Raw genomic sequence first — 27,864 nt, forward strand, 5'->3', positions numbered from 1 at the left:
ATAAAAAATAAATCAAACACAACATCCATAGAATAAATGTCTTTATTCATAAATGAAGTCAAACTATACATCCACCTAAGGAAGAAATTTCATTTCTTTTCTTTTTTTATGTAAAAATCATACAAATCGGTATCTGTGTTACAAATGATAAATAATACATTGAAAACATTGTTAAAATTGACACTTAGTGTAAACAACACATAGACATAAAATTATGTTTTGGTCATTCACTGTTTTGTTTTTTACCCAGACCTTTTTTTTTTTTACAAGTTGGCTAAAATACTGGTCTACATGCTGTGAGATTGGTGTTTTATTTCAAGCACACAGACTTATATAATCCAGCATTGTATCATCAGTTACTGCAAAGGCCAGCAATGAGCTGTGGAGCTGCATCACTCCAGGTTTTTTGTCAGTTGATCGTGAAAGAGTGAACTGTCACACTTGTGTTTTAAAGTGATTTCTGAATGAGGGCAGGTCGGAGCTGTTTGTCATGTCAAAGAAATGCCTTTGACATCTATATATCTTTAAATATTCTCAGTGCAAATAAGCCTGCACTACCGTCTGTTCCAAGACCGGTTAGTATAAGTGGGTAAAACATCCATCAATACTCTGTATGTCGTCACACTAAACAGTGCACTGTTGTCCAAATATCTAAAACATTGACACCATACATTGAAGACAAAAAGAAAATATACAAAATTCTAGAGTCAAATGCTCTGTACATTATTATGAACCCATTACTGTGACTCAAAGTCTTTATAAAAGAAAATGTTGACAGAAAACATTTATCTCCTTTTGATTGATTGTACTGTTTTTAAGGAAATCCATCCTTGCAAAATCACATTTAACACAAAATTTTAATCATTACTTTAAAAAAAGATAATGCCTAAAAAAAACCCAAACTGTAAATTAATGAATTATATAATATTCCCTTTTGGGATCTTTTGGTACATTGTACAAAAACAAATAAACATTGTGCATATAAATTAACTGGCTCCATTCTTGAATCAGAAACAATTTTGTGGTTTATAATTTTATGAGGTTACAACCTAGTTTAGTGTATTTCAGTATATGAGTTTAACCTGTCCGCTTTATGAGGTGTACATGAAGAGGAAGTGATTTGCCTTTACAAACTTGAACCTGTGGAAATTTCAGACAGAACCATGACTAAGGTGTGCGTGGCAGAGACACAGCCCCATGTAAATGAGAACAAATGGCAAGTGCTCATCTTATCAAAGTGCTTTGTAAAAACATGAACGTCTAAAAGTACACACAGTCAACAACAGTCTTAACAAGGTCACCAGGACCACTGAGGAATTTCGACGAGGTGAACTTACACTTACTTGTACCTACTTATTCACAGCTTCAACAGTAACAGAGGCATAAAGTAGACCGTGTAATAACTGTGCAAACATTTATACAGAAAATATCCTCAAAGTATTTACAAATACAAGGCCTGTCACTTCATGTCTCTCAGCTCTGACAGTTTTCAAGAAACTCATGGCAGTTGCATTATGTTCAGTCCCATTGTGCTTACAAGAGCTTAATGCTTCAGTCAGATGAGCTGGTCCTGAGTCTGAAGAGCAGTTTGACAAACAAAGAAACAAACAAAAAAACAACAACAGCAGCAGTGACTGTTGGAGGGAGGAAAAAAAGCTACAGAAGGGGGACAAGAGGTTCACAAACCAGGCTCTCCAAATGTCCTTCTACACTCCATGACCCCTGCTCCAGGGGGCCGGTCACAGTTGTGTGTCAGTTTAACCAGGTTGGGGGTGAGGCGATCGTATGCCAGCTTGTACTCGCGATCGAAAGCACCTGCAGGAGAGATAATGGTAAGTTAAGAATCTGTCAGCACGCTTTCTTTATATAAAATCTTTTATATCCATTAACTACAAACAGCAGGCATTTGAGAATATCGGCAGAAGAATCTACAGTCTTCTAGCTAGCTGTTCTATTGTAGATGGTCAGAGAAATGCTTTGGGTTATGTAAGGTGGTACTAAAACTGTGTTATGTGGATATATTCAAACACTTTAATCTTATACTTTGTACAGAGTACAAATGAGGCTAGTGTATTGCATCCAAGATGGCTGTTTACACAAAACTTTGTACAGGATATGTGAAAAAAAGAAGAAAAAAAACCCACCTGATGGAGTTACACAAAATGTCAGGGCATCATTAAAGCCATCAAGAGTCATTATTACATATTTGGGCAAAAGCAGTGGACTGACATTTCCAGTCCTGCTAAAATAACTAAAAACTAAAATATCCATGCTCTGAACTTACTGATATTAATGTTGTTCTTCCCCAAAGCCACCAGAGCAAGGAACAATAACTCTCTGTAGAGACTCCTTTTTTGGGAGAGAAAAGAAAAGAAAAGCAATGAGATTTTCCATTCATATGATTTTGCCGGTGTAATTTTACTCATCACACACCTCTTTATTTACTTACCTCTGTCTTTTAAAACCTAACTCAGGCCCCAACAGCTGAATGATCTGGCTCATGGGCTGATGCACATCACTCTTCTTAATGCTCCTCACGAAACCCTGCAGGAGCTCCACAGTGAAGAGTTGGCCTTCTTCACATAACCCGGAGCGAACCAGCGAGTTGGCACCTGCGAAGAGGGAGAGATTAAAATCACTGCGATCAAAGGTTCATTCATCTCATTTCTCTCATTAACAGATGAGAGAAATGAAGAAACGAAGTCTGAAGGTGTGGCTCACTGATAAGATGACTTGATTAATAGGTTTCCTGAGCTGAATTATGCATGATCTACTAGTTGTTAATATGCATTGTTTCTTTTGCATGTAAATATCTGACCTTACCGGGAAAATAATTTTCTGAAGGTAGCCTGATATCACCTTTTCTAATTTATTGCACTATAGTCTGTGAAAGTAAACATTGTATTAACTTACAGTGGGTGTTCCACAGGACGTAGCAGGGTTGAACTTTGTCTTGGTGCAACTTCAAATTGTCCCACATAATCCTCACGAGAACCTGCTTGCTGTCCTCCGATGACAGCATCTGAGGAGTCTGAAGGGGACAAAATACATAAAAAAGAGGAATTCATTATTGCATTGTCCTCTGTAGGCACAAGTCGTGTTATGGTTTCATGCATTATATTTTGTTAGTTTTGATTTTTAATAACAACACTAGGAGTCACCAAAGTCCCAAATAATTTTCTGAGCTTTAGAAGTGCCAGTTGGTACAAACTGTTTCTGCTTGCCTTAGCGCTTGGCTAAGCTAATGAGCTACAATATTCACTTTTCTAGTTGCTGATGGCACACGGGATGACATCATTAAAGTATTCTGCGTGGGTGACAGGCTGTCATATTTACCTGGTCTTCGTGGCTACAGTGTTGGGAGCCCAGGATAAGAGCTGGCAGGTTACTCGGCAGGTCGAGCCTTCTGAAGTACCAAACAAGGTTCCAGAAGACAATGGGATGTTGGTCAACAACGCTTGGGGAGGAGATTGCCTGGTCGCCCTCATTCACTAACAGGCTCTCCAGCTCCTTCCACAGAACCAGAGGGCTCAAGTAGGGCACTGTTACAGGAGCAGAAGCAGAGGAGCAGGAGGAGGAGGAGGACGAGGATGAGGCTGGGGCTTGGCCAGCACCCCCACTGCTCTCCCGCTTCTGTGCAGGAGCTGCAGACGCCTCAGCTGCACCGTCTGTTGTGGAGATTTTTTCCTCGGGATTGGGTGGCAGGGATGTATCCTCCTCTTTAACCGGATTGCTTTTCTTAGACGACCTGATGAGAGACAGAGAGTGGATCTGTTTAAATGGGCCACGGGGATAAAAGATGTTTTGTCTGTGTCTGTGTGCCTCAGTGCTCTTTTGTAAAAAGAAAAAAAAATGTTCCAGACAATTAGCAAGATACTATAGAAAAAGACAATCTAGCACAATGTTGTAACTGAAAATAGCCCAAATTGATGGCTTTAACTATTCAAAGTGTTTGAGCTCTCTTTGTAAGCATAGTGTGCTGTGTAAATTTTACCTGCTGTGCGGTCTCAGATCTTTGATTTCCACATTGAGAAAAGGCAAGAAGGCTGTGCCGCAGAAAGGACAAGTGCTGTTGAGGTTTGAGTCATTTGCCGTCCATCCTGCCATTATCTCCTCATCATACACCAGACAGTCACATGTCTTACAAAGTGAACAGCTAGACATCAACACCTATAAAAGAAAGCGTCAGGTTCAGAAAGAAACCATCACACTGCCTGAGCGAGCCTACAGACAAGAGTTGGACTGGGATTGTTATGTGCTGGTGCCTTACCTCTACGGTGTAATTGGGAGTGGGTTGGAAGCGGCCGGTGTCGGGGGAGGAATCTGGAGTGTGAGGAGTTTTGGAGGGAAGTGCCAAACCACCTGGATACAGTGGAGGATTATACAATCAGACACAGAACGCAAAGCCAAGACTGAACACAGCTGTCAAAGCTTTAAATATCTGGATGAAACTAAGAAAAAGTGTCCAGCTGAAACAAAGCAGCAATTACTTTATTAAAATCTGCAATGAGTGTTTGTATTTGTGCCGCAGGTTTAGTGAGTCTGTGTCTCTGCTTGTGTGCACGTGATTGTGCATGCACGTGTACATGTTGAAGTGTGTTTAGCATAGGGCCTGTGGCTGGGTGCAGAAAAACCTACACACTGCATCATCCCTCACGCCTGCTGGCCTACTTTCCAATAGAACAACACCCAACTCTTTCCATCACTGAGGCCTACTCTTACTCTAAATTTAGACTGCCAAGAAGTGTTTTCATGCAAACCTGCACAATGCTGCAGTTATAATGAGCTTGTAACAACAAAGCTTTAAGCCATGAGTTTTTTAGATTAGAGCTGCTTCTAGCAGGAAAGGGACCTGATTTAATTGACTTTGTTGATCATCCAGTGTAAGTATCAGTAACGTTGTAAAATAACAATGTAACACACGAAAATAAAAGCTTCACTACAACAATATTTATTAAAAGATGTGGAACGAACCAGAAAAGGAGTTGTGTCTGAACACTCTGTTTGGGGTGCCAGGGCTGCCCAGGTTAGTATGATGATGCCCAACGGGGCTTCTCCTGACTCGGGACACGCTACCATGCTGTGGGGATGTAAATCCATCTGGATCTAGACAGGAGTCATTATCAAGCAGCGAGGAGCAATCGGCCTCTCCTGAGGTCAGTGAGGACACACTCATGCGGTCACAGTTTGCGTCCTGCAGGGGGCAAAAAAGAACTGTAACTAGATTTCATCCTAGAGCCAGTAATCCCAAATATGCATGAATTATTTATATGTTAAAAAAATTCTAACCTGTGTTAGTGAAGTTTGAGAGGACAAACGAGAGTAGAGACGACTAGCTTTCTCAGCCACACCCTTTCCTGCTGATATAACGCTGCTCTTGAAGATGTCGAGAGTTGGGGTGAACAGTGTTTCCATGGAGAACGATGAAGTGGAAGGAGTGGGTGATGACGGTGAAACCAAAGAGGGAGGCCTCTCTCTGTCTTTGTTACAAATACCAAGAGGAAGAGATGGTGACTGCCTCAGCCTCTCCTTTGTTTTGGCAGGCAGTGGGAGGTGTGTAGTGGATCGAACTAGGGTTGAGGATTGCGGGGAGGAGTGGGGAGAAGAGGCTGAGCGGAACAAAGGGCTTGAGGGGTTCTGCAGGTCCATACTGGGCGTGCGGCTGCTCAAGGGGCTGTTGCCATTATTCATGTACGTTTCAATCTCCTCGGCCAGGTTGCGCCTAGAGTTGGATGCACTGCTGTTGTCATGGTCACATTCCTGTACGGTCGCTGTTGCCATCAGCGACAGGGGATCAAATCCCATCTCAATACCTGTCCTCCTCACTGTCCCGGCATTGCAGATAACGCCGGCCCTCTCCACTGGGTGTTTCTGTTTATCAGTCTCTGTGACCTCTTCCTCTACTTCATGCAGTCTGTCAGAAGCAAGGTGAAGCTGCTTTGATGTACTTAGAATGGGGACACTGAGCCTCAGAGTTCCCTGTCCACCAGACAAGTCCAGAGAATTTGGCCTCTCTGCCTTTGGCAAAGCTCCACTCAGAAGAGTGTCACTAGATGGACTGGAAGCCAGCCTGAGGCCACTGCCTGTGACAAAAACACATTTGAAAGCATTCAGCTGAACGGTACATAGTGGTTATACGCAGTAATAAAACGACTTCTTGAGAGTCTGCTTTATAAATAAAACATTGCTGTGTTAGCATCTTTTGATTTGGAGGTGCTGGGAGAAAGAATGGAACCTCCACATCAAACGCTGCAGTTTTGAACAACATTTAGATTGAGAATGAACACTAAAAGGCATTTTTGTGCGTTTTTGGCTAGTCCACTGAAATCTGTGGCATTATTGTGCTCTTGCATTATTCTAAAAAATCCTGTTAGATTTGAATGAATTGTTGCTGGTGTTCTACTGTTCACGCCAACATGAAGCTGCTGCAGGGACGAGGAGGAAGGGAAACTGGCAGCTCTGCGGTTCCTTAAGGGATATGTGTTTATCTTACAATACAGCTGTATTGCATTTTAAGCCAAAAGTAATAAGTTATTAAGGCTCTGACAAAATGCCACACCAATTACAGAGGACTACTGATTATGAAGACTGAAAAATTAGAAAAACAACACAAAGTCAGACACCGCATGTCATGATTTGCAACAAAATTCAAGGCAAAAGTCATCTGCTTACATAACACGTTTATCCATCAGCAGATTGTATTTTTTTAATGAGAAACACCTAAATTCAACAGCAAATGGACAAGAAAAAAACCCACTTTACACCCACAGCCAGATGTGATACCACCAGCTTTTAAAGGCAAAGCATCCATTTTGCAGTGAGCTGTGAGTCACTTTTTGCAGAAATAATCCCCCAGTGTCAAAGATACGACATAAAAGCAATCCATAACTCACTTGACTTGACTCCTTTGTCTTCCACCAGGGCTGTGCCATCACTCTCTCTGCTGCACAATCTCTCTTCCTCCTTAGACAAGGAATCATAGCCTTGGTCTGACTGTTCACCTGAAAAAGATAAGGAGAAATCACTCCGCTGACGCTTACTTTTTAAATGTCCTCTCACTGGTGTTTTGTTTCTTCCTCGAGTGAATTAGAATTTGTTCCTATTAGTCTCCATGGAAGCTTTATATGAGACAACTGATCAGAGAGTTTTTTCTTACAAGCGCTTTGTGACATTCCCTTCAGCATGAAGCACACAAAACACCCAGAATAGAAAAGCAGGGGCACCAGAAAAGGAACAGAATATTTTTATAAAAACTTCATTAAATTCACAAGGTCAAATAGCAGGAGACAGTACAAACCTTCTCCACTGTGCTTGGAGTATTTTCAAAGAATTTGTTCACTTTCAGTAGTTTGATGAGACAAGTTGTGCCAGATGATATTGTTAGCGCAAAAGCTTTGGTCTTTTCAGCTTTGGTACTTGTCTTAGCTGCGAAGATGTGAGCTTACAAAAGAAACATGCCTACCTAACGCTATCCAACATAATACAATTTTCCCCAACCCCACCCATACCTCCACCACCACATATTACAGAGCAGACTTTATGTAAGTGCTTGTTTCTTGGCTTTTACATTTGCATTTTCCCCAATCACTTAAAATGTAATTTGAATGCAATTTGCCTTTAATGCATAATTCAAAGATTTATTATATGTATTTATTTATGCTTTTGACTGGGCTGGTTTAAAAGCAGCAGAAAGTTTTAAAAGTTATATTTAAAAGCAAGAGTAAGAAAGCAGCTACACAACAAACTGCCACCACATCTCCATCTACGTTACGCCTTCTTTCTCTTATCCATGCCTGAATGGACCCTACCACCAGCTGAGGGCGGGCAAGCCGAACAAAAAGGATATAAAATGTAAATAAATAACAAAAGGTATCACCTGTTATTTGCTTACATGCTGAAAGGTACCTATAATACGGCACATGCAGCACACATATTGTATATCTATGTATTTAGCAGAGTGCCTTTGACTACACATCCCCTTTATTCCCTATCGCTTTCACACCATTAAGTAAATAATCAGGGATCAAACTATCCTTGATCCTTGCACCTCACCATCCATAGCATCTAACCACAGAGGAAAAAACAAGACACGACACAACCACTAAAGAGATTTTCGCTCTGATTACCTGGCATAATTCCATAATATCAAAATAAACAACAAAAACGTCTCTCTGATATAAATCAAGTACATCAGGTATGGGAAAAACCAACAGTGCAAACGGTGAACCTTTCATCACACCTTAATACTGGAGTCTTTCATATATTAGTTTGTGTAAAAGGACTGAGAGAAAGTCAGTGCAGATGAATAATTAAGGTTTGAGATTCATGATGTTCTGCCACTTTTAAGGCAGTTAATTCAATCACATCCCATAAATCAGAGAGATATGAGGGAAAGTAAAAGGCTGCACGTAAAATAGATGGAATGAGAACGACATAGGGCAGTAGCTCTCTACCTGTACTAAATCCATCATCGCTGGAGTCCATTTTAGTGAAGTCGGTGTCGATGGAGTTGCGCTCAGCAGAGTCATTAGCGCTGTCCAAACTGCCATGGCTGACTGTGTCTAGATCGCTGCCGTCTAAAGGGAGATAAGAGCAGAGAGAAAGGGGATGAGAGAGGCTTCACAAAAGACAGACTACCAACAGGATTATGAAACCAGAGCTGCACTCACACTATATATGAGCGATGTATAAGCCCTCACTGAACTGTGTTGCAATCATCATCATCTGCAGCAAACGCAGGAATGTTCTGAGTGCCACAGCATCAACCAGCGCTATAAGATTGATCTATTTTACCTCAAAGTGAAGAAAAGTGAACGAATCTTGCTCAAGACCGAAGATGCACTTAATATGATCGTGTTTTTATTTTGGGAATTTAAACGTTTAAAACGTTAAGTTAAAATATGTGCAGCTGGGAAAAATGTCGTATCAAATGGTGTAAAGCATTACTTTTTCATTAAAGCCTATCACTCAATATGTCATTATGGTAATGAGGGTCTCTGCGGGTTGTTGTGGGAATTTGAGACTGAGATCAAAAGGAATCTGTATACTTTGACTGCCAGGGAGGAAAACCTCTTCACTTTGTGTAAAAGGTTTCAAAAAAAGCAAGGTAGGGAACCAGGATCAGACTATGTCGCATGAATTCATAAAGCAATTACAGTAACTAAGAAGAAAATACACCAGTGATGAAGTCAGGAGTAATTTTCTGTAAATTTGATGCAGTCCAAAACATCTTAAAGCCTCACTGGGATCGAGTGTAAAGCAGTCACTACTAGTTCTACTTTTGACTACAGAACTGCCTTAATCGGAGTTCTAAGGAAACATTCTTCAGAGATGTTATTTGAGATGATAGTATCACACAGTTTCTGCAGATTTGTTGGCTACACATCCATGATAAGAATCTCCCATTCCACTAGATCCCAACAGTGCTCTGTTGGATGGAGATCTGGTGACTGTGGCTGCCATTTGAATACAGTAAACTCACTGTCATGTTCAAGAAAGCAATTTGAGATGATTTGTGACACAGCGTGTTATCCTGCTGGAAGCATCCATCACAAAATTGTTACACTGTGATCATAAAAGGATGAAGATGGTCAGCACCAATACTCAGGTGAGCTGTGGTGTTTAGGTAACATTTAGATGTTACTAATGGGCTCAGTTTGCCAACATACCCTCCAGCCTGAACCGCTAATACAAGACAAGATTGATCCATGCTTTTTATTTACAAGAGGAAAAAGTAGTTTTCACTAGAGGCAAGAATATGATGTGTGTGATCTATGTAACCGCCCAGGAAAGCATTCACAGAGAATTACTGCTCTATACAAAATGTTTGGCCAGATGTTTGTGGAAGTGCTGTAGTTGAATGAAAAAAATATCTGTATGTTTTGTTTTGTTTTTTCACCAAAATATATGTAATTGGGTTGTTACAGACAGTCACATAATCAGGAATTTAATTTTTCCTTACCTGAAAGATGAGGATCCCTTTGGGAGTTCCGTTGTTTCCTTCCTGCTTGCTTGAACTGGAGCACACCGAGGAGCACGTTCCTCAGCTTTCCCCATAGAAAGTAACCTCCCCTGGTGGTCGATGGCCAGGTGCTCTCCAATACCGCCTGGAGAAGAAATACAACATATTTTAAGATTTAAGCTCCCATCTCAATCCAATATGCAAATTGCTTACATTTTCTTAGTTGTATTGTTAACGACCGATAGCACGCACCTTGTTATAGTACCCATATGTGATAGCATTGGGTTGAACTCCAGCTTTCTTCATCTCAAACAGCACCCTCACAGCCAGGACTGGCTGGCTGTACTGTCCACACAGCTGCAGCAGCACACGGTAACAAACCTTGGAGAAAAAAGACACGTTAACACTGAAAATGTGCAGCGTCATCTTTTCTGAATCATATCGGCAGATCTGTATTGTTTTCTTATCCAGAGCAGTTTCCTACCTCATCTGGAGCCTGCAGCTTTTTGTCCTGCATTTTCCTCAGCACATCATAAGCCGTACGCAGCGCTCGCACCTTGGAGTGGCAGTTGCCAACAAATCCTGGCAAGCAGATAAACCACAGGCCGTAGCAGTGGCGAAGCAGACACTTGGACCACATCTGAGGCATAGATGAATACGTTTTGGCCATCCTTTGAGCTGATTTGATCTCCTAAGATGAAAAAGATCAGATGTAAATGTGATTCATTGTCTATTAACAACCAGATTTGCATTTTGGATTCACATTCATATCCTTACACATGATTATGGAGAATAGGTACAGGAGTAAATGTGACATTAATTTGAACATATTTAGGTTTATCTTTGTTCATGAAAGAAACCAAATTGACATGAAGATTCTTAAGGACCTGTTTAGAGCGTCTAAAGATGGCTGTGGGGCTGGCTGGACTGCTGTGGCGTGAGGCTATGCCTGCCGATGAAGGACTTGCTCCCTCCAAAGGCTCCAGAAGCTCAGCATTTAGCACAGGAAATGCAGAGTAGCTGCAGAAAGAAATGTATACTCCCTTATATACAGTTACATAAGCTAAAAATAGACATGGATTGCTCATAAATGCTAGCAAGCGGAGTTATTCCTACAACAGTTTGGTTCTTCCCTGAGGCACCAACATAAGAATCCAAAAGTAATGTGTTACAGCTCAAAATAACCACACAGCCCTGTGGCAGTGACAAAATCTAACAATGGAAGCAGTTTATGAGTCTGTCCTTTGGGAGCAGCACCCAGTGTCAGTGAAAAGTGCTGCTCAAGCATACAGGACAGAGTTTTAAAAAAAGAAACCCCCTGTCTTGCCTCTCTCATTTAGAGATTCATCTGCAGTGTGGTACCTATAGCACAGAGGATGCTCCTCTCCCTGCGATGGCGGAGGCAGCTCTGGAGGGTTGATGTAGACTGTGTGCTCGCTGCGGTGCGATTCATCCAGTTCGATCAGTCTGGCGTCCTCTGGTCGCTCACTGTCCATCTGGTTTGCAAGAGAAACACAAATTCAGCAGCTGTCTTCATCTTTCCTTTTAGCTCTTCTCTAAACACAAATCTACAAGTGCTAAAGCTTTCTGGAAGCATTCAGATCAGATATCAGGGTCAGTGAGGACACAAAGATGTCAGTAATGAACCGGCCTGCATCAGAAATACGGCTTTTGCTCCAATTCCAGTTAACTACAGGGCACTACCGAATGCTTGATCCCGTGAATTCTCCAAGACCGAATTAATCTAGGCTGCAGTGACCTGGACAAAATTGATGCCATGTTACTCTAGGGACATGAAACCATTTAACTGTACAGCTTTGGCAGCACTACTTGATACTTAACTGCCACATTTGCTTCAGCTCCAAATGGACTTATCTGCTGTCTGGAGAGAAGCTTTCAAAGCCTGCCTGCATGCCTGCATGCCTTTCTGAGAACAACAGCAGGAACAAAGAGAAGCCGAGCAAAAGCATACATGCTCCTTTTTTTAAAGAAAATCAGCTCTGAATAGTTTCCTGGGACATTATAAAAAGCCTACTGAGCTGATGTGCACTCACTTGGCTTGTCTGAATCGATTACCAGCTTATCTCGGGCATGAGTTTCACAAAAACGTTAATATTATGGCAGCGGCTGAATAGTTCCCCGGTGTACTGGATTACAGGGTTTGTTCCACTCAGTTGAGTGGATGATTCAGTCACCGGACCCTCACTGACCTGTTTGCCCTCACTTCAATTCTGATGTGTTTCTCTGTTTGTTGCCCTTCCTCTTACACCCGAGAGCTCTTTCTCAATCACGCATTTGTTGTCAACCTCAGCAGCAATGACGCTGTATGAATCAAGGCTTCCACTTCTCAATAATAACCACAATGACCATTAATACAGTTCAAACTCTTCAAGCAGGATGTAAATGTGACTTCCTGATTGCACAAGTATACTAGCACACACACACACACGTACACACACGCACAGAGGAGGCGGATGTTTTAGTGTTTTTGTGCGAGGGTGTGACAAAACAAGTTGTCAGTTTGTGTTCATAAAATCTGTCAAGTCTACGAAGAATTAGCACAAACTAATAATCAGCACATCCCACGGGATTTCAACAACAACAACAACAACAAAAAGGATAATGCAGATTTCTGACATCTAATGCACGTCATCACATTAAAGACATTTTCTTTCTAGCCCTCTGTTACACCACCTTGATTTATTCAAAATAAGTGCACATAAATATAATGTATATAATTAAATCATTTGATTGGGATCAATGTGGGAAAATGTTAAAAATATTTTATTTAAACAGCAGCATAGGATTGAGTAACTTACCTTTCCTCCACTGGAAAATAACTGATAGGCAGGGACCGTAACGACAAGCAAAGGAGAAGAAAGAAATGACAAGAAGGCAGAAAATCAGAACAGCAGAAGAAGCAAAAAGAAGACAGAAAACATCTTTAAAAAGAAGCAGACAATAAAGTTGATGGAAAAGCTTAGAGCTGATCTTACAAAGAGGCCCAAGAGATGTGCTGAAGTGTTAATTACTTTTTGTTTATTGCCTTTACTTCCTGTTAATTGCTTTTTCATTCTTTTTGAAAATTAAATAAAGTCCAAAAAAGGTCTTAATTTAGAGGACAGAGCGTGATTAATTGTTCCTCTAAATGTTTCTGCTTCTTTTTTAGAGAATTTCTGCCAGCAGTCAGAGGCCAGACTAAATATCGCTCAAAGAGCGTTTGTTCCTACGCAGCAGAATGATTTTGATGAATCATCTCTGACACTGAAAATCCATAATAAAGATTAGCTGTAAACCTCACCTTATCAACACACTCATCAAAGAAAGCCAGGCTGGCATCTTTATCACTGACAAAGGAGCACTCTTCTATGAAACGACTGAACATTTGAGTCTTGGTCATGAGGGAGTAAAACCTCTGATGGGAGCGGTCTCTGCTCTTCAAGAAGCCTGTAAAAAAGAAAACGAAATTATTTATTGAAAATCTTAAAAAGTGGGGAATTCATATCCGTCTCATGATTCTAAATCATTGCATTTACTTGTCAAGCCCTTGCAAAATATTTATGGGGTAAAGATGCAGCCGTAACCAACATTTCCGCAAAATAAATGCTGTGTTATGAAACAATTTGTTCTCCACTGCTCCTCTTACATAATAGCACACAGATGTGCAGGGACATTGTGCTATTAATCGCAGTGGCCTCTCTGACTTGTCATCCAACCCTAATTTCCACCGAGGCTTAACATAAATCACAACAGTCATTACAGCTCTGATTTGAGGCCAGCTTAGCAGCATTCAGACCTTAACCCCGCGACTTACTACAGCACTGAATCACAGAGGGAGGGGAGCCATGACCTGTCAGCATGGTTTGCCGTGACTTAGTATGGTGAATATTACTGGCTGAGAGTGACACATACCTTGGATGTCAAAGAGGGAGCTGGCATCAGTGGTTTTCTCGGACGGGGCTTGGGTGATGGGCAACAGATAGGAACGGTAGCCTCGCAGGATGGCAGCCATGAAGCGCAGGAAGGCCTCCTGGATCTCGAGCTCTAGTGTGTGCAGGCTTTTTCCACTTTCAAGCTCACAGTCGGTCACTGTGTGATCCATCTGCACATCTTCATGGTTTAAATGACCACCTGAGGGCACACAACAGCTGATGTTTTAACAATCCATACGCTTGTAAACCACCTGATAGCAAATAACCGGTTATTTAACCAGACACCAGTATTATTATTACCACAGACCACACACTTTTTCCACAAGGAAAGAAGTGTTAAGTACAGCACTCAAGACTGGAGTAAAAGTGAGATCAAATTATGTATAATACTCTGATTTTCACAGCAGTCCTAGTTAAAAGAAATGCAGAGACCGACTTGCCAACAGGTATAAAGCTAGCAAAAACAGACCACTTGGCATGATGTCGCAAGCAAATTGTTCCTGTCTAGACCAGGATTCATGATGTCATGTTGTTCAAACACCACAGCGAAGATCTAGATTTTATAAGAGGCAGGACATAACAGTTCATTTTTGCATAATTTAAACGATTTTTAAATTAAATAGAAATAGAATAATAAAAACAATAATCTGAATAAATCACTAATGAAAGAATACCATATATGGAATAAGAGGAAGGGTGAGGATCAGTTAAAATACCATAAATGGCGAATGATACATGGTCAATATGCTCTTCTATAAAAGAACTAATCATTGCACTATTTTATTAATGAGTGAGTGCATCCTGTCAGTTTTCCTGTAAAGCTGCCCATAGAGGCTGACTCAACAGACTCATGTAGCCTAAGCAACCAAAATTATTCATGAAACCACTTAGAGGATGACACAGCATCAGACTGGACTCACCCTCAATGAGCTGCTGATAGAGCTTATTCAGACTATTGAGAAGATGCTTGCAGGCTCTCCTGGGCAAGATTTTCCACGTAAGAGCCTTCTTGTCATCTTTTCTGAAAGCACAACAGATGGTTGTTGTTACACGGGAGGACAGTTAGGAAACAAAAAAGATATGAGGGAGGGAGGATTCACTGATATCCTCACAGAATACCTTTTGAATTGATGTGGGAGACCAGTGGGATCCAAACATGTTTTTTTTTCTGTACAGTAAAAATACTTCACATTCCACCTCTTATCATTACATAAGAGTTGATTTGAAGGTGGCCATCTAGTAGCACAGACTGGCTGCAGTAAGAGGTCACTTACTGGGAGATGGTGTTGGTGTCCAGATCCACACAAGTGATGTCAGCCGGGGGGACGTAAAGATCAAAGTACCGGGAGTCCATGCCCACAATGAAAGGGCATGGTGCACTAAGAACATCTGCCAGAGCCAGCGGGCACAGAGGGATGTATGGACATGGCCAGTGGAAGGGAAAAATCATCTGAAAAGGATCATAAGTAAAATTACTATAAACAATATATACAAAAGATTTTTATGGTCCCATGAAAGACCTTCGTTTTACTGTCAGGAAAAAAAGAGGATTAAAAAAGACAATACTTACAGACACAAGGGCCTCGGTTACACTGGTGAGTACAGCGGGGCGCAGGGAATGAACCAGGATCTTGTGCTCTGTGACAGCCAACACGAGCAGAGTGGCAGCATTTTTGGGGCCCAGATTCAGGAGCAACGTGGAGAGGCTTCCCCCACTACCACACAAAAACACACGGCAATTAAAAAAACAACAACAACAACAACAACACAAGTTTTCAGATTAGGATTGCAAAAAATGCAAGATGTTGTAATTCTGAAATTTATTGTTATCTTTACCTGAGTGGGAGCGGAGAGGACACAGGTTGGCTCAGCATCAGGCTGTCATGTGGAGACAGCTGTGAAAGACACAAGCAAAATTTAGTGAGTTAGAGCAAATTTAACAAAGAACCCACCCGTACAAAGTTGAAGTGATTTCTCATAAACTCACCTGGACTAGGATGCGCGGTCTCTGAGTGGAGGGAAACGGCACATTTTGCATGAAGTGAGAGATGTGCCTGTGAGTAAAAAATCAATTCAGTTAGTAAAGTTGTAACACTTCTTACTTTTGTATGATTTATCAAGCTGTGAGCTAAAGTGTCTGATTTGAAAGGGATAAAATCTGTAAAAGTTGCTAACTTTTCAATAGGCAGGGAATGTGGCCCAGAGATGGAGTATCGGTAGAGGAAGGTGAGAAAGCTCCTGAAGGACTGGAAGAAGGGCCAGTGGGAGAGCAAGCAGATGCTCTTGTTGCTGTAAACATTTCTGGTCTCGTCAGGTCTGAGATCAGAGCTTGGCAGGCCGAGCTGTGAGCGCTGACGCTCAGACAGGTTCTCCTCTGGGTAAGGCTCATAGAACTGGATAGCTGCTCCGTACACCTGCACACAAAGGGCCCCCAAGATAATTGCGTGAAGAATGCACAATGCATCTAAAGGATGCGCACGCTTGTTATCCTAATGCAAACCCAACAGTAGCCACAAGTCCCTTGAGAAACACATTCATTGAGCATGTAGTGGCGGCTTCACAAGAGAATTTTCAACATAATAAATCCGCCCTTTGAAGTTCCTTCTCCCAAATAAATACACAAGTCATTCCTAGCCTAAAGTGCCATGAGACTAGCCTGCAGACTAGAGGTTGCAGGCAAGAAGCAGTAAACACTGAAGCATCCAGCATTTAAAACTTGCACATCAGCCCAAGTGGTGCATGAGCCATCCATTATTCAAAAGATGAGCTACACTCAGCCGCACAATACAAAAAAATCTTTAATGCTGCAGTGCTTTCAGAGGCTAACAGGCTTTTGGTATTCCAAACACAGCCTTTAGACCACTTTTGATTCCAGTCAGAGTTCAGAAGTTGATTAAGATTGTCTGGTATTCTTAGAAATACAGCTGCACTTCATAAACAGTCTAATCCATAAGGGATCCTAATTCTCAGTGAGAGACAGAGGTGGAGCTAAAGATAGAGATGCTAGCTGAAATGAAGCAATTAAGGGAGATATTTTGTATGTGTGGTATTGTAGGGGAATCATTAATTGGTGATGATCTCACCGAAATGGCCGTAAGCTGAATGGAGAAGTGTTTTTTTGGCCACTTCAGTAGGTGAGTACACAAAATAACAAGTAAAAGAAAAGAATACAAAAAAGCAACTACGTACAAAGGTGATTTTACCTTTTCTCCAGAGGCTCCCGTTAGTACAAATGTGGAAAAAACAGGCAGGGAGTGTTTGGTGTGTGCAGGCCAGCACTCGATCATTGCCCCCATGGGCAGGCAGAACATAGGCACTGACTCTGGCAGTGGAAAGGACTCATAGTCCTCTTCGGGGTACCTACACAAAAGACCTGGACACAAACACATGCAAGAAATGTTAAACATATTCTTTATATGAATACTGATAATGACTGACACAAATCCATGACTAAACTTCCTAAACTCTGCACAGTTTACCTGCTTTGTATGCGATTGTGTTTGCTTTAGCCAGAGACTTCTTGTAACAAAGGTAGACCGAGGATCCCCACTGAAATACGGAGAAAGATAAAGTTCATCACATAGCAGCAACAATCTGGGCTGTGTGGGCAGACACACTAGGTTTAAGTGATTATTTTTCAGAGCTCTATCCCACCATGCTGCTGTTGAGGTTCTTGTCCACCTTGCAGAAGGTGTGAGGGGGCGTTTCCCCTTTGCCGGGGATGATAACGCAGACATCGGTGACAGCCAATGAGGTGTGTGGCTGGCTCTTTGGTGCACGGCGGTAGGTGATGTAGATGCGTTGGGAGGACGAGCTGCTGATGTTTGCAGGGCGGCCTGAGGGTGTGGTCTGAACGATGTGACATCCGGGTTTGAGTTTCTCTTTCCACTCATACAGAACCCTGAAATATCAGACGGTGTTGGTGACTTTTTATATTTTTGAAAACTGATCAAGACTTCAGACTGGAGCATGTGCATTAAAGCAGATTACAGTGACCCTAAGTGGAGGAGTTATTAGTGCTGCTGGGTGAGTAAAAGGTCAGTAAGTGAGGATTACTTCTTACCCGAGATCTGTCAGTGGAGGCTTATCTCTGCCTCGCTTAAAGCACAAGAAGATCTGTGGTCCCCTTAGACTGGCTCCATTGAGCTCTGCAGAAAGGCCTGAGGGGGTAGTTTCAACACAGGTGAAGCCTGGGGGTACCTCTTCTCCCAGAGAGCGTATCACGACAGCGACATCCGTGATAGGGGCTTTGGGTTTCACAGATTTGGGACCAGCATCATCAAAGTGTAGATCCTCCTCCAGAGGCTTGGATGAGTCGGTGAGGCCAGCAACCACAAAGTAGTCTGCTACACGAGGCCCTTTATCCTCCATCATTTCCCATTCCCACACTGTCGGCTGCAAAATAAAAAAGTGGAAGGTGCATGGGGGGGGGGTCAACAAAGTGCACTCTATACACTGGATAACCCTTAAATGTCCTTACTCTGTATTAGCTGTTGTACTAGATTTGAAAAAAGAGGCAAAATGCAGCATGTAAAATGTACACTTCTCCTGCAGTGCATTAAATTGCATACCATACCAAAGAAATAGCACATGGAAGCACTTAAAATACATTCCTTGCTGCAAAAACATCATATTTCACCGAGAAATATGGGAGGGCTTGCAACCAGTGACCTTGCTATATGCCATGGCTAGTTATGTAAAACAGAACACATGCCTCTGTAGAGAAAAAAGAAAAAAGGCGCATATGGAAACTAGAATTGAACTGTAAGTGAGCACTCAGAAGTGAAGAGAGGATACGTTGTTGCTCGGCAAGCAGTTTTTTCTGGGCTTTTACAGCTGTAATATTCAGACAGCATTTATTTTGGGCTCAAAAACATCATGAAAATGAAAGGAATAGAGGGCGTGCCAGTGAATTAGCTTGTTATGGCTTTATCACAAAGCATGGAACCCTGGAAGCCCTCTAAGTGCTGGGCCAGCTTATTGTGGTTCAGTTGAAGAGCCTGGTTTATCTCTCTCAGCAGTTCGTCCACACACACTAGCAAACTGATAAACAGCTGCCTATTATTTTCCCCACTGGCGTATGTGGGAGGTAGAATAAAGTTGTCTCACTCCTTTGTGATGGATGTGTCACTGTTAGGAACCTTGGCACACAAGGAGCTATGGCCATATCTCATCTACTGAGGACTTTGGCTTCTACTGGCTTTAAATCTAATAGTCCCGTGTGTTGTTCCTCCCTGTGGCTGCGTGATGGTACAGACAGCTAAGCACTGCTTACAGGCTCAGAGTGCAAAACTAACTCCTAACACAAGAGCATGGAAAAAAGATAATTTGTAGAAGCAAGATACTGCAGCATGTTGAGTGATGACAGAGATTCAGTTGTTTACTGAACAAGATTTAGAAATTGGTATCTGACTGGCTTTCACTTTCAATCACAAGACCTTTTAAAATAATTTACCAGCAAAGATCAGTCCACTGTTTCATAAGCTTGTTTTTGAAATGATGACTCATCACCACCAGGTTCCTCCATCCTGACAGTCTTCCAGTCGACATTGTTTTTCCATCAGTAGTTGATGTTTTTTCGCAGTTATTTGTGCTGAGCCCTATGGTTACGCGGGATGACTCGGCGTGTAAAGAGCAAAAAGTTTTCTTGTTTTTTCAGATCTCCTTCAATACTCAATTTTATTTTATTGAAAAATATGTATGCATTCATTACACTGCCACTTATGCATTTTACAACGTAGCATGTGTTCATCTACGGTTTACTCAGGTTCTCAAAAAAGTTTTTTATTCTGAAAAACACTGATGTATATTTATTTTATTGCTTAGCTGGTCTTGTTTTTATGTTGCTTCTGCGGTTCTACTTTTCAATGAACTATTCACATTATCTAACGGCTTTTAGAAACTTAAACTAGTGGACATTATTGTTGTGTTTTAATATTTGTAATTTTATTGTAGTTGTGAACCACTTTGTGGTCCTTAAAGGAGGTGTTATATGAATTATAAGTAAGTAAATCTTACTTACTTATCTGGCAGAATGTGATGGCTTCTTTTCTTATGTTAGATAATTTACATTGTTAAACATCTATATGATAGTTAAATTTGGTCTTATTTTCTAAATAGGTTCTAACTATTTTAGAAAATAAGTCTTTCCCCATTAACCAAATGAACAATCAAAGTCATGAAATATAATTACAGGTGAAATCTGTTTAAAACCAGGTGAAATGTTTGCAGACTTTGACCCAAAATAATGCTGCTGGAAAAGCTAGAAGCGATTCTTTTACCACTTTCTTTCCTGCCCCAGAATTTCTAAGCAGAAATTTGTGTGTCACATCTTTTATCATATCGCCAGCTGTTCATGTGGCACAAAATCCTTTGTAATCCAGCGCCGAATCCATTTTACCTAATGACCTAACAAGCCGAAGGCCACAATAATTCTGCTCAGCTGATTCACCTGTTCTTTGATCGCGCACAACACTTACACAACATACCTGCTGCCAGTAGGTATTACACAAATGCTGACAGCTAAAAGCTAGACAGATGTGTCATATAATACTCAAAAGGTTCTGGATTAAATATAGATGTAATCTCCTGCTCCAACCACCACGACATTACTGCGTCTATTCCTCCCCCTCGACAGGAAGTAGAGGCCTAAAATTATATCTAATCCTCTCCATAGCAACAACATTAAAACTGAGCAGAGAACAGAAGGTTGAACATTTCTCACTCCTGTGATGATACACAGTCTTTGGTTTCCTTTAATCAGAATGCTGTAGATTATTTGTCTTTGCCTGGACCGATGTGTCTGAGAAACATGTTTTACCAGATGGAGAATCGGCCACAATAATATCTTTTATCTGTTTATGTGAATTGATGTTTTTTTTTCCATGTGATTGTGGACGAGGAAACAAACACTCTTAGTAAACACGACTGCCCACAGTGTTTCCCTTTTATCTGGAAATGCTTTCTATTTTTTATCAGTGTGATATCATATTTAATACCACAGAGATGACTATGGTAAAACAGATTGGTTACTGGCCTGTATCATCCACTTTCATGTATGTGATTGTTCATCCCATCAATCATTAAGTGCATGTTCTAGTGACAAACCCCCCCCCCCCCAACACAGAAATCAAACTGACTCCATCACAAATATTTTGACTGAAATTTAATTTTGAAATGTTCTCGTATTATCTCACTTATTCTAGGCAGTCTCGAGTTTACTAAACACTGGAAGTGAGCAAGTCACAGTCGCCACAGAAACTGCAACCGCTTCATTCACTGCATTTCTTAATAACAGGACAAATAAGGACACGGCGGATTTCCTCTTACTGCAAGCAAAGCAACTTCCCTATTCGCATCCACTATTATTTGCGTGAGTCTCCGTCAACCATCCGTTTTGCAGTAATTTGTTAACCACTTGTGCCATAATGTTCCTGACATTTCCCTCTTAAGCATCCTCAAACCTAATATTTTCTTTTCATGGTATCTGAGAGCATCACACCTTCTGTGTATCTTCTTATGTTCTAAAACATGTTCTAAGATGAGTTTTTTAAACTTGCATCAGTCCTATAAAATTGTTGCATCATTTTAAACATTCCTTTTACATTTGTAGCATTTGTATGCAGCACACTCTGATTATAGCTCTCAACTAAAATGCACTGCCTCACATTTTAGAAGTCCCAACTGCCAAAGCTCTGCAGATGACAAAACCCCTAAATATCAAACATGATTTTGTTTGCACCAAAATATATTTTTAAGTGCTGGATATGCATTAAAGCCAATTTTGGAAATTAGAATGAGCTTATATTTCATCAGAAGCAACATGACCGATTATTTATCCCCAGTCTCTTTTGATATTTCTTTCCAATAACATGTTTTTTTCTGTTTTTTTTTGTTTTGTTTTTTGTTGTTGTTTTTTTCAGAAGGCAGACATTAAACTTTGAAAAATCGATCCTCCCTCTTTCTGACTTCTGCTTGTGTGTTGTTGTAATTATGGCCCAAAAGACAGAGGCAGTGGCTGCTGGACAGTCCGAGTAGGGCTGTGGAGGGATTAGAGGGCTGTGTTAACAGCAGGGGGGCAGGGAGGATGGGCAGTGTGATCAGGGAGGGAACCACCACAACATTTCACTAAGCATCTGTTCCCCATGAAGCCATGAAGACAACCCTCACCCTCATCAGCCATTTGCACTCCTTATGCTGGACAGGGGGGGAGCCCTGGCCGCTTGATGAGGAAACCACACACGCCCAAGATAAACAGAGCAGAAAGATGAAGGAGATAAGGTGGTGCTGAAAATAGGAGAACGCTGAAGGGCTTTGTACGTTAAGCTTGAATCGCACGTGCAAAAGGACTACTGGGTTAACCATAAAGTAAATGGTTAAAATTAAACAAATAGATTAAAAAAAAAAAAACAACTGGCTACAGCGACCATAAAAATAAAGGGGGTTTCTCATATGCCCACATCTAAAGAGGCCATCTTATGGAGCACCGACACGGGAGGCAATGGAATAAGCCTCCATATGACTTCATTGTAACCAATGGGCGCAGTGTATACACAGAAAATCTCACACAGAAACCGATGCTCACCGCAAAGAATTAATCTGAGCTTGCATTGCATGAAGCTCTTGGACAGTGATATGACATGTTTGCCGTTAATTGTTCCAAGCAGCAATCCAACATTAAAATTAGCCTTCAGTGTATAACACACACAAACATAAAGCTACAAAAATGGGATCTCAGACTTATAATATTAAAAAAATAATAATAACACAAAAATTACTATAAGCACAGAAACTACGTGTGCGAGCGTCGCTTGTATTTTTTTTTTAAAGATATTCGACAAAAGAAGAATCTACTCACATCACGACGAATGAAAGATGATCAGTCGAATATGAGTACACGCTGAAAATAAAACCCAGGTCCCCGTTGATGATAAATGTTTATTTCTTACAGTTCAGATTTAAATAAATTACCTACACATATATTATAATGTATAAAATAATAAAAAAAAAATCATTCACAGAGGGTTGGACCGACCAGAATAAATGGTGTATTCCCGAGCAGCGCTTTATCCAGACCTGCGCTGTTCACGTGACCGATTACAACCCTGACTGACGTCACTGATGACAGTGCTGTGACAGAGAAAAACGTCTGTGGTTCTGAAGAAACATTTGGCGATACAGGTTTATACGGAACTGCACAACTTCCGAAAGCGCTACCACACCAAAAGAGTATTATTATTGTCATAAGCTGTACTAGTCGCATTTTGTCGCGAATGATTTTGTTATATTTATCTCAAAAGGAGCCATATAAATAAAAACGTACTTTACTTTCTTCTTCTTATTTTTTTTGTTATTGAGCTAACATAAAAAAACCCGTCTCTGATAGAAATATTACAGTATAACTTTACTTTTCCAACTTATTTATATCACCGCAATAAGCTTAAAACTGTTTTTCTTTTCATTTGATAGCTCTGTGAAACTTCTTGCATACAAACAGGGATCATAAATTCTGATGAGCTACACCTAGTTTTATTTAAATCTACTGAGTGACACAGTATTCCAGGATTTAACTGTATTCATCCACACCGCTCAGGCCCACAACCCCCCACCCACCCATCGCCAGACAGACAAGACTCTTTTGATTTAATAAGCAAAGTACATTATTTTATTCTTAAAGGGAAAAGGGGCATAGAAACACTTATTCATTTTGGTAGTGCATTCAGTATAATCTGATAATATTACATATATTAATTATTATTAATTATTAATATAATTTTTGCAATAAATGTAGGAATTATGATGATGGTGGTGATGATGATACTTTATTGCCAGACAACTCTGAACGTCACCACATTATTATTATTATTATTATTATTATTATTATTATTATTATTATTATTATTATTATATAATTTTATATATCACATGAACTCATCTATGACATGATAATCAAAAGGTTGTTGTTGTTTTTTTCCTCACTCAGCTGTTTAATGTTCAGTTATACCCAATGAAAGTGGGTTTATGCAGAGTAAAAAGTTACAGTATACTGTAACTTTTTACTCTGCATAAACCCTGGCAGTCCTGCCCTCTGCTGCCCTTGTGTGGCGATTACTAAGACACACAGTTTGGTGGAAATTTACAACTGACCACATATTAATACTGGGAAACCCCATATAGCTCCAGTGGTGAGCAATACATGCACCAGTAGTTTTAAAAAGTTGCAGCTTCTCATGGAGCCCCTTGGGAAAATTAATAGTTAATTAATTAATTAATAGAACGCATAGTTCTGATTTACTCCAGTTTCAGATATGGTATTGTCTCTTTAATGCTTTTTAATGCTTATTATATCTCCAAGATAAGGATGGCAACACTGCAGTTTTATTGTTAAAAGAAAAACAGTTATAGGCTGAAGACAGCTACTACATCAAAAATGTTCAACATGGTATTGCCGAGATGTGCAGACTAGATGAAAAACATGATATAAGATTTGTGGCGTGAATGTGTTTGACAAGCTGCATGCTCACATTGGATAATGTATTCATTAGCAACAGACAGTAGGTGGCTTTTCATTTGTTTCTGTGAGATTGCAGGCACACACCCCGACTGCACCCTTGAAGAAACATAAAAACAACAAGATATCTGATATATTCTTAGGCAGTTAGCAGATATGCTGTTGTTGGTATTTCAAAGGTACTGTACAGGTGTTAAAAGTGACCAGGTTTTCTATGTAAAGGCCTAGTTATTGATGTTAAGTCATTAAACTCAACAAATCAAAATGCTCTTCAGAGCTAAATGATCATCATCACACTTTGGTTTAGCATGAAAAAAAATATATATATCAGAAAGATCCAAACGGTCCAAACTGATATTTAAGTCGAACTGCCTGAGAATATTACATACCATTTTTCTGTCAGCTTGCACTAAATTCTCTGCTCTGTGCTCTTAACTTCATGGTTATGCTACAGTGTTAACTAAAAACTTACAAAAACAACTGTGGGCCTTGACTAGGCATTTATTTGTATTTTTAGCAGATGGTGCTTCCCACCCACAAACACCTGGAGCTGCCAAAGAGCTATGTAGTGATGCAGGTTCAGGTTTGACTAAACACAGTATTTATTACTGCACTGGTTACCAGCAGCGCCGTCACTTTAGAGAAGACTAAATAATTATTTTGTGACTTCACATAAATTGCTTGCAATCCAAGATCAGATGTGTTGTTACAAACACAGCTAAGTTCAAGTTCAAGTAAGATGAAGTGAGGTTCTTCCTGTCAAAGCACAACACAGCTGTCATACTGGGCTTTTTGCAGAAGCGTGAATGTGGAGTACTGACATTACCTGACATTTCTTGATCTCAGCAAATAGCTCAGTATGAGTTGAAGGGCTAAAGCAGAAAAATAGAACATTAAGTATCTGTATGTGTTACCCACAATGAAATAACAAGCAAGCTCCAAAGCTGACAATCACTGAGATCGCTGCTGCTGTCAAACAAGAAAACACTGCATCCATGGCAACAGCTGATGAGTTATTACAAAAACCAAAACCCAAAACAGCAACATCAAAAAAAAAATGAGGGAAGAAATTAAAACAACTCTTTTAAAAAACGTGTTATTGCAATATCTACACATTGGAAGGAAGGAAGGAAGGAAGGAAGGAAGGAAGGAAGGAAGGAAGGGTGATTTATCCAACCTAATGTATGAGCCTACCTTGCAAACGACTAACAGACTGAGCAACAAATACATTTCAAAGGATTATCATTTTCTGATTTGATTCAGGATAACAGCTAGGCTAAAAAAGTGTGTGTGTGTGTGTGGGGGGGGGGGGGGGGGACCAGCTGTGTTGGGGTTATTGTTGAGCTTTGAAATCAGCCATTAGTGTGAATTGGTCTGCCTTGTTAGCCTTGCATTAAAGGCAATAGACAGAGTTTTATTTAATATCAGATCAGAAAAATCCAGGTGAAATTACCATATAATGATGTCTGGTCTTTGATCGCATGAGACTATTGTTGATGACATCCTCCAGAGGATTAAAAATTGTTTCGAAAATGAACATCATTACAAGGAGGACATTAGACAAGAAAGTGTTGTTGAAAAATTCTACGTTACACCTCAAGCTTGGAAAGGGGTCATCATCAAAAAAAAGAAGAAGTCATCCTTAGATAGTTAGATAGTTTTTTGTTAAGTTATGTTGTAATTTATGTTAGGTCAGTCTGTCTTGTCTCTGCTAGCCAGCTAACTAGGCCTCTTAGTTAGCTAGTTTAGAGTTTTTCTGTTAAATTATGTTGTAAATTTATGTTGCATGTAGCACCTTGGTTCCTGGAGGAACGTTGTTTCGCCTCACTGTGTACTGTTAAACTGTATATGGTTGAAGTGACAATAAAGCCAACTTGACTTGATCATCAGCTGGTCATGCCAGCAGCACCAGTCTAATCAGCTCCTTGACTCACTCACACTTTTTCAGAAGTATACAGTTTTTCAGACCATCAGGGAAAAAGTTTGTGTTCTTTAGTTGAAAAACTTCTTGACAAAATTGGGAAGCGAGTCAGTGATTTGACTTAGACTTTCAAAAACTGTGTTTTTTTAAATGATTTATGTTTTTCTACAAATATATGCACGTCAGACTCTTAAGAAAACTTGCAACGTGTGAGTGCATGTAAATAGTGAACGAGTCAAAATATTGCATACCTTCTGCAACTGAAATATAAACGGAGGAGAAAGGATTTATTTCGTACTGTGGAGATTGTTTGTAATTTCCCATTAGTAAGCTGAAACGATAGATATTAGATATATTATAATCTATTTTATAAGTATTGACAGACCTAAAAAGAATCCTGTCTGTTAAACTATAGACATTTTACAATAAAAACGAGAATTAAAGAAAAATAACTTTTCAGGTCCCACCGAGATTTGAACTCGGATCGCTGGATTCAGAGTCCAGAGTGCTAACCATTACACCATGGAACCTCGTGTCAGCGACCTACTAAAATCATAGAGTGAATCGTGACACATCTTGTTTCTGCAAGGTGTATATTTATCGCGGATGTATTGTTTCCCTTATAGACCGGAATAAAAAGACAAAACTTGGGCACTTACTTGTGACTGGCAGAATTACTTCAATGCCGCTCTCACCAGCACTCGGCTGCCTCCTGGTGGTCAACATGTGTAATTGCAAGAACCGCAGGTATTGATTTTCATTCCGTTTTCTGCTCGTCTTTGAGGCACATGTGAGTATGTAAACCTCAGGGCGATTCCAATGTCTCCAGTCCACACTAGTAATAATGACCTAACCATGTCTAAATTAAGTCTACAGCCACAATTTAGTGATCTTTCATTCCAAATCCTTTCCAGGAGGTGCACTTATGTAATTGTAATACTATGTTAAACTGCTGCTGATGAAACATCTTGCATTAGATCTTTTTGAAATACAATTAATTTAGATCTGAATATACAAATTTAACGATGATCTTTCTGCAAAGAGTACCTAATAACACTTAAATTAAAAAGTGCAACTGCACATCTGTGAGTTCACCACAGTTAGCAGGCCTAGCACAAAATCAGTTTATGACTGAGATTGTTCAACTCTAGGGTAAATCTCCTTAGTTCAACCAATACCTGTGAAAAAAAAGCATTATAGACCGAGGTGCAACATTACATAGCAGGACTCACTAGCCTTGAGCACTCGCAGGGTTGTAGTAATGTGGTTGCTCTGTCTCCATAAAAATAGTAATTTCTTTAAACCTTGAGCTTTGAACTCATATGGAAACATCTGTTCTCATAGAATTCTCCATTAACAGGTCTCACCAGTTGATTTAGACAAATCTTATGTCATTTCCTTTCCCACCTTTACTTTGTTAACAGGCTTATTTAGTTATTGAGCAGTGTTAGAAGTGTCAAGGTTGGTTTTCATCTGAATTATATACAGACACAGAGGGAGTGAAAATGATCAACCTCACTGGGATGAATAGTGATTGTGC

General features: G+C 40.3%; 1 protein-coding gene and 1 non-coding gene across 3 annotated transcripts; both read right to left on the reverse strand.

Annotated features, from left to right (window-relative positions):
• Positions 1-24: 24 nt before the first annotated feature.
• On the reverse strand, positions 25-22,948 carry dennd4a (DENN/MADD domain containing 4A). 2 transcript variants are annotated; one of them, XM_005730044.2, is made up of 31 exons: positions 22,928-22,948; positions 22,751-22,792; positions 17,957-18,288; positions 17,548-17,794; positions 17,373-17,442; positions 17,097-17,266; positions 16,069-16,307; positions 15,881-15,947; positions 15,730-15,788; positions 15,464-15,608; positions 15,168-15,343; positions 14,814-14,914; positions 13,874-14,092; positions 13,263-13,408; positions 12,781-12,801; positions 11,324-11,457; positions 10,849-10,981; positions 10,446-10,652; positions 10,214-10,342; positions 9,962-10,106; positions 8,454-8,576; positions 6,894-7,001; positions 5,290-6,083; positions 4,975-5,194; positions 4,271-4,362; positions 3,995-4,170; positions 3,337-3,748; positions 2,914-3,031; positions 2,450-2,612; positions 2,285-2,349; positions 25-1,815 (listed from the first exon to the last, which is right to left on the reverse strand). In XM_005730044.2, the coding sequence occupies exons 3-31, from the start codon at positions 18,265-18,267 to the stop codon at positions 1,679-1,681; spliced, it is 5,127 nt and encodes a 1,708-aa protein (XP_005730101.1). In that variant the 5' UTR covers positions 18,268-18,288; positions 22,751-22,792; positions 22,928-22,948; the 3' UTR covers positions 25-1,678. The 2 variants fall into 2 exon arrangements, with proteins under 2 accessions (XP_005730101.1, XP_005730102.1); XM_005730045.1 differs by lacking the exons at positions 12,781-12,801; positions 22,928-22,948 and having other exon boundaries at positions 22,751-22,865.
• A 3,834-nt stretch (positions 22,949-26,782) lies between these two features.
• On the reverse strand, positions 26,783-26,854 carry trnaq-cug (transfer RNA glutamine (anticodon CUG)). Its single transcript has one exon. It is a non-coding gene; the product is annotated as a tRNA-Gln (tRNA).
• Positions 26,855-27,864: the final 1,010 nt, after the last annotated feature.

The sequence above is a fragment of the Pundamilia nyererei genome, unplaced genomic scaffold, assembly GCF_000239375.1.
Source record: "Pundamilia nyererei isolate P.nyererei 1_Seehausen unplaced genomic scaffold, PunNye1.0 scaffold00035, whole genome shotgun sequence".
NCBI classification, from domain to species: Eukaryota; Metazoa; Chordata; class Actinopteri; order Cichliformes; family Cichlidae; genus Pundamilia; species Pundamilia nyererei.

Bases quoted from the DNA above. Each gene is read 5' to 3' on its own strand.
- dennd4a (XM_005730044.2), bottom strand. From the start codon at position 18,267: ATGATGGAGGATAAAGGGCCTCGTGTAGCAGACTACTTTGTGGTTGCT. The intron at 15,344-15,463 runs GTAAGTATTGTC...GATCCTTTTCAG, and splicing joins TAACCGAGGCCCTTGTGTCT to ATGATTTTTCCCTTCCACTG. The intron at 14,915-15,167 runs GTAAGTGACCTC...TTGTGCTTTCAG, and splicing joins GACACCAACACCATCTCCCA to AAAAGATGACAAGAAGGCTC.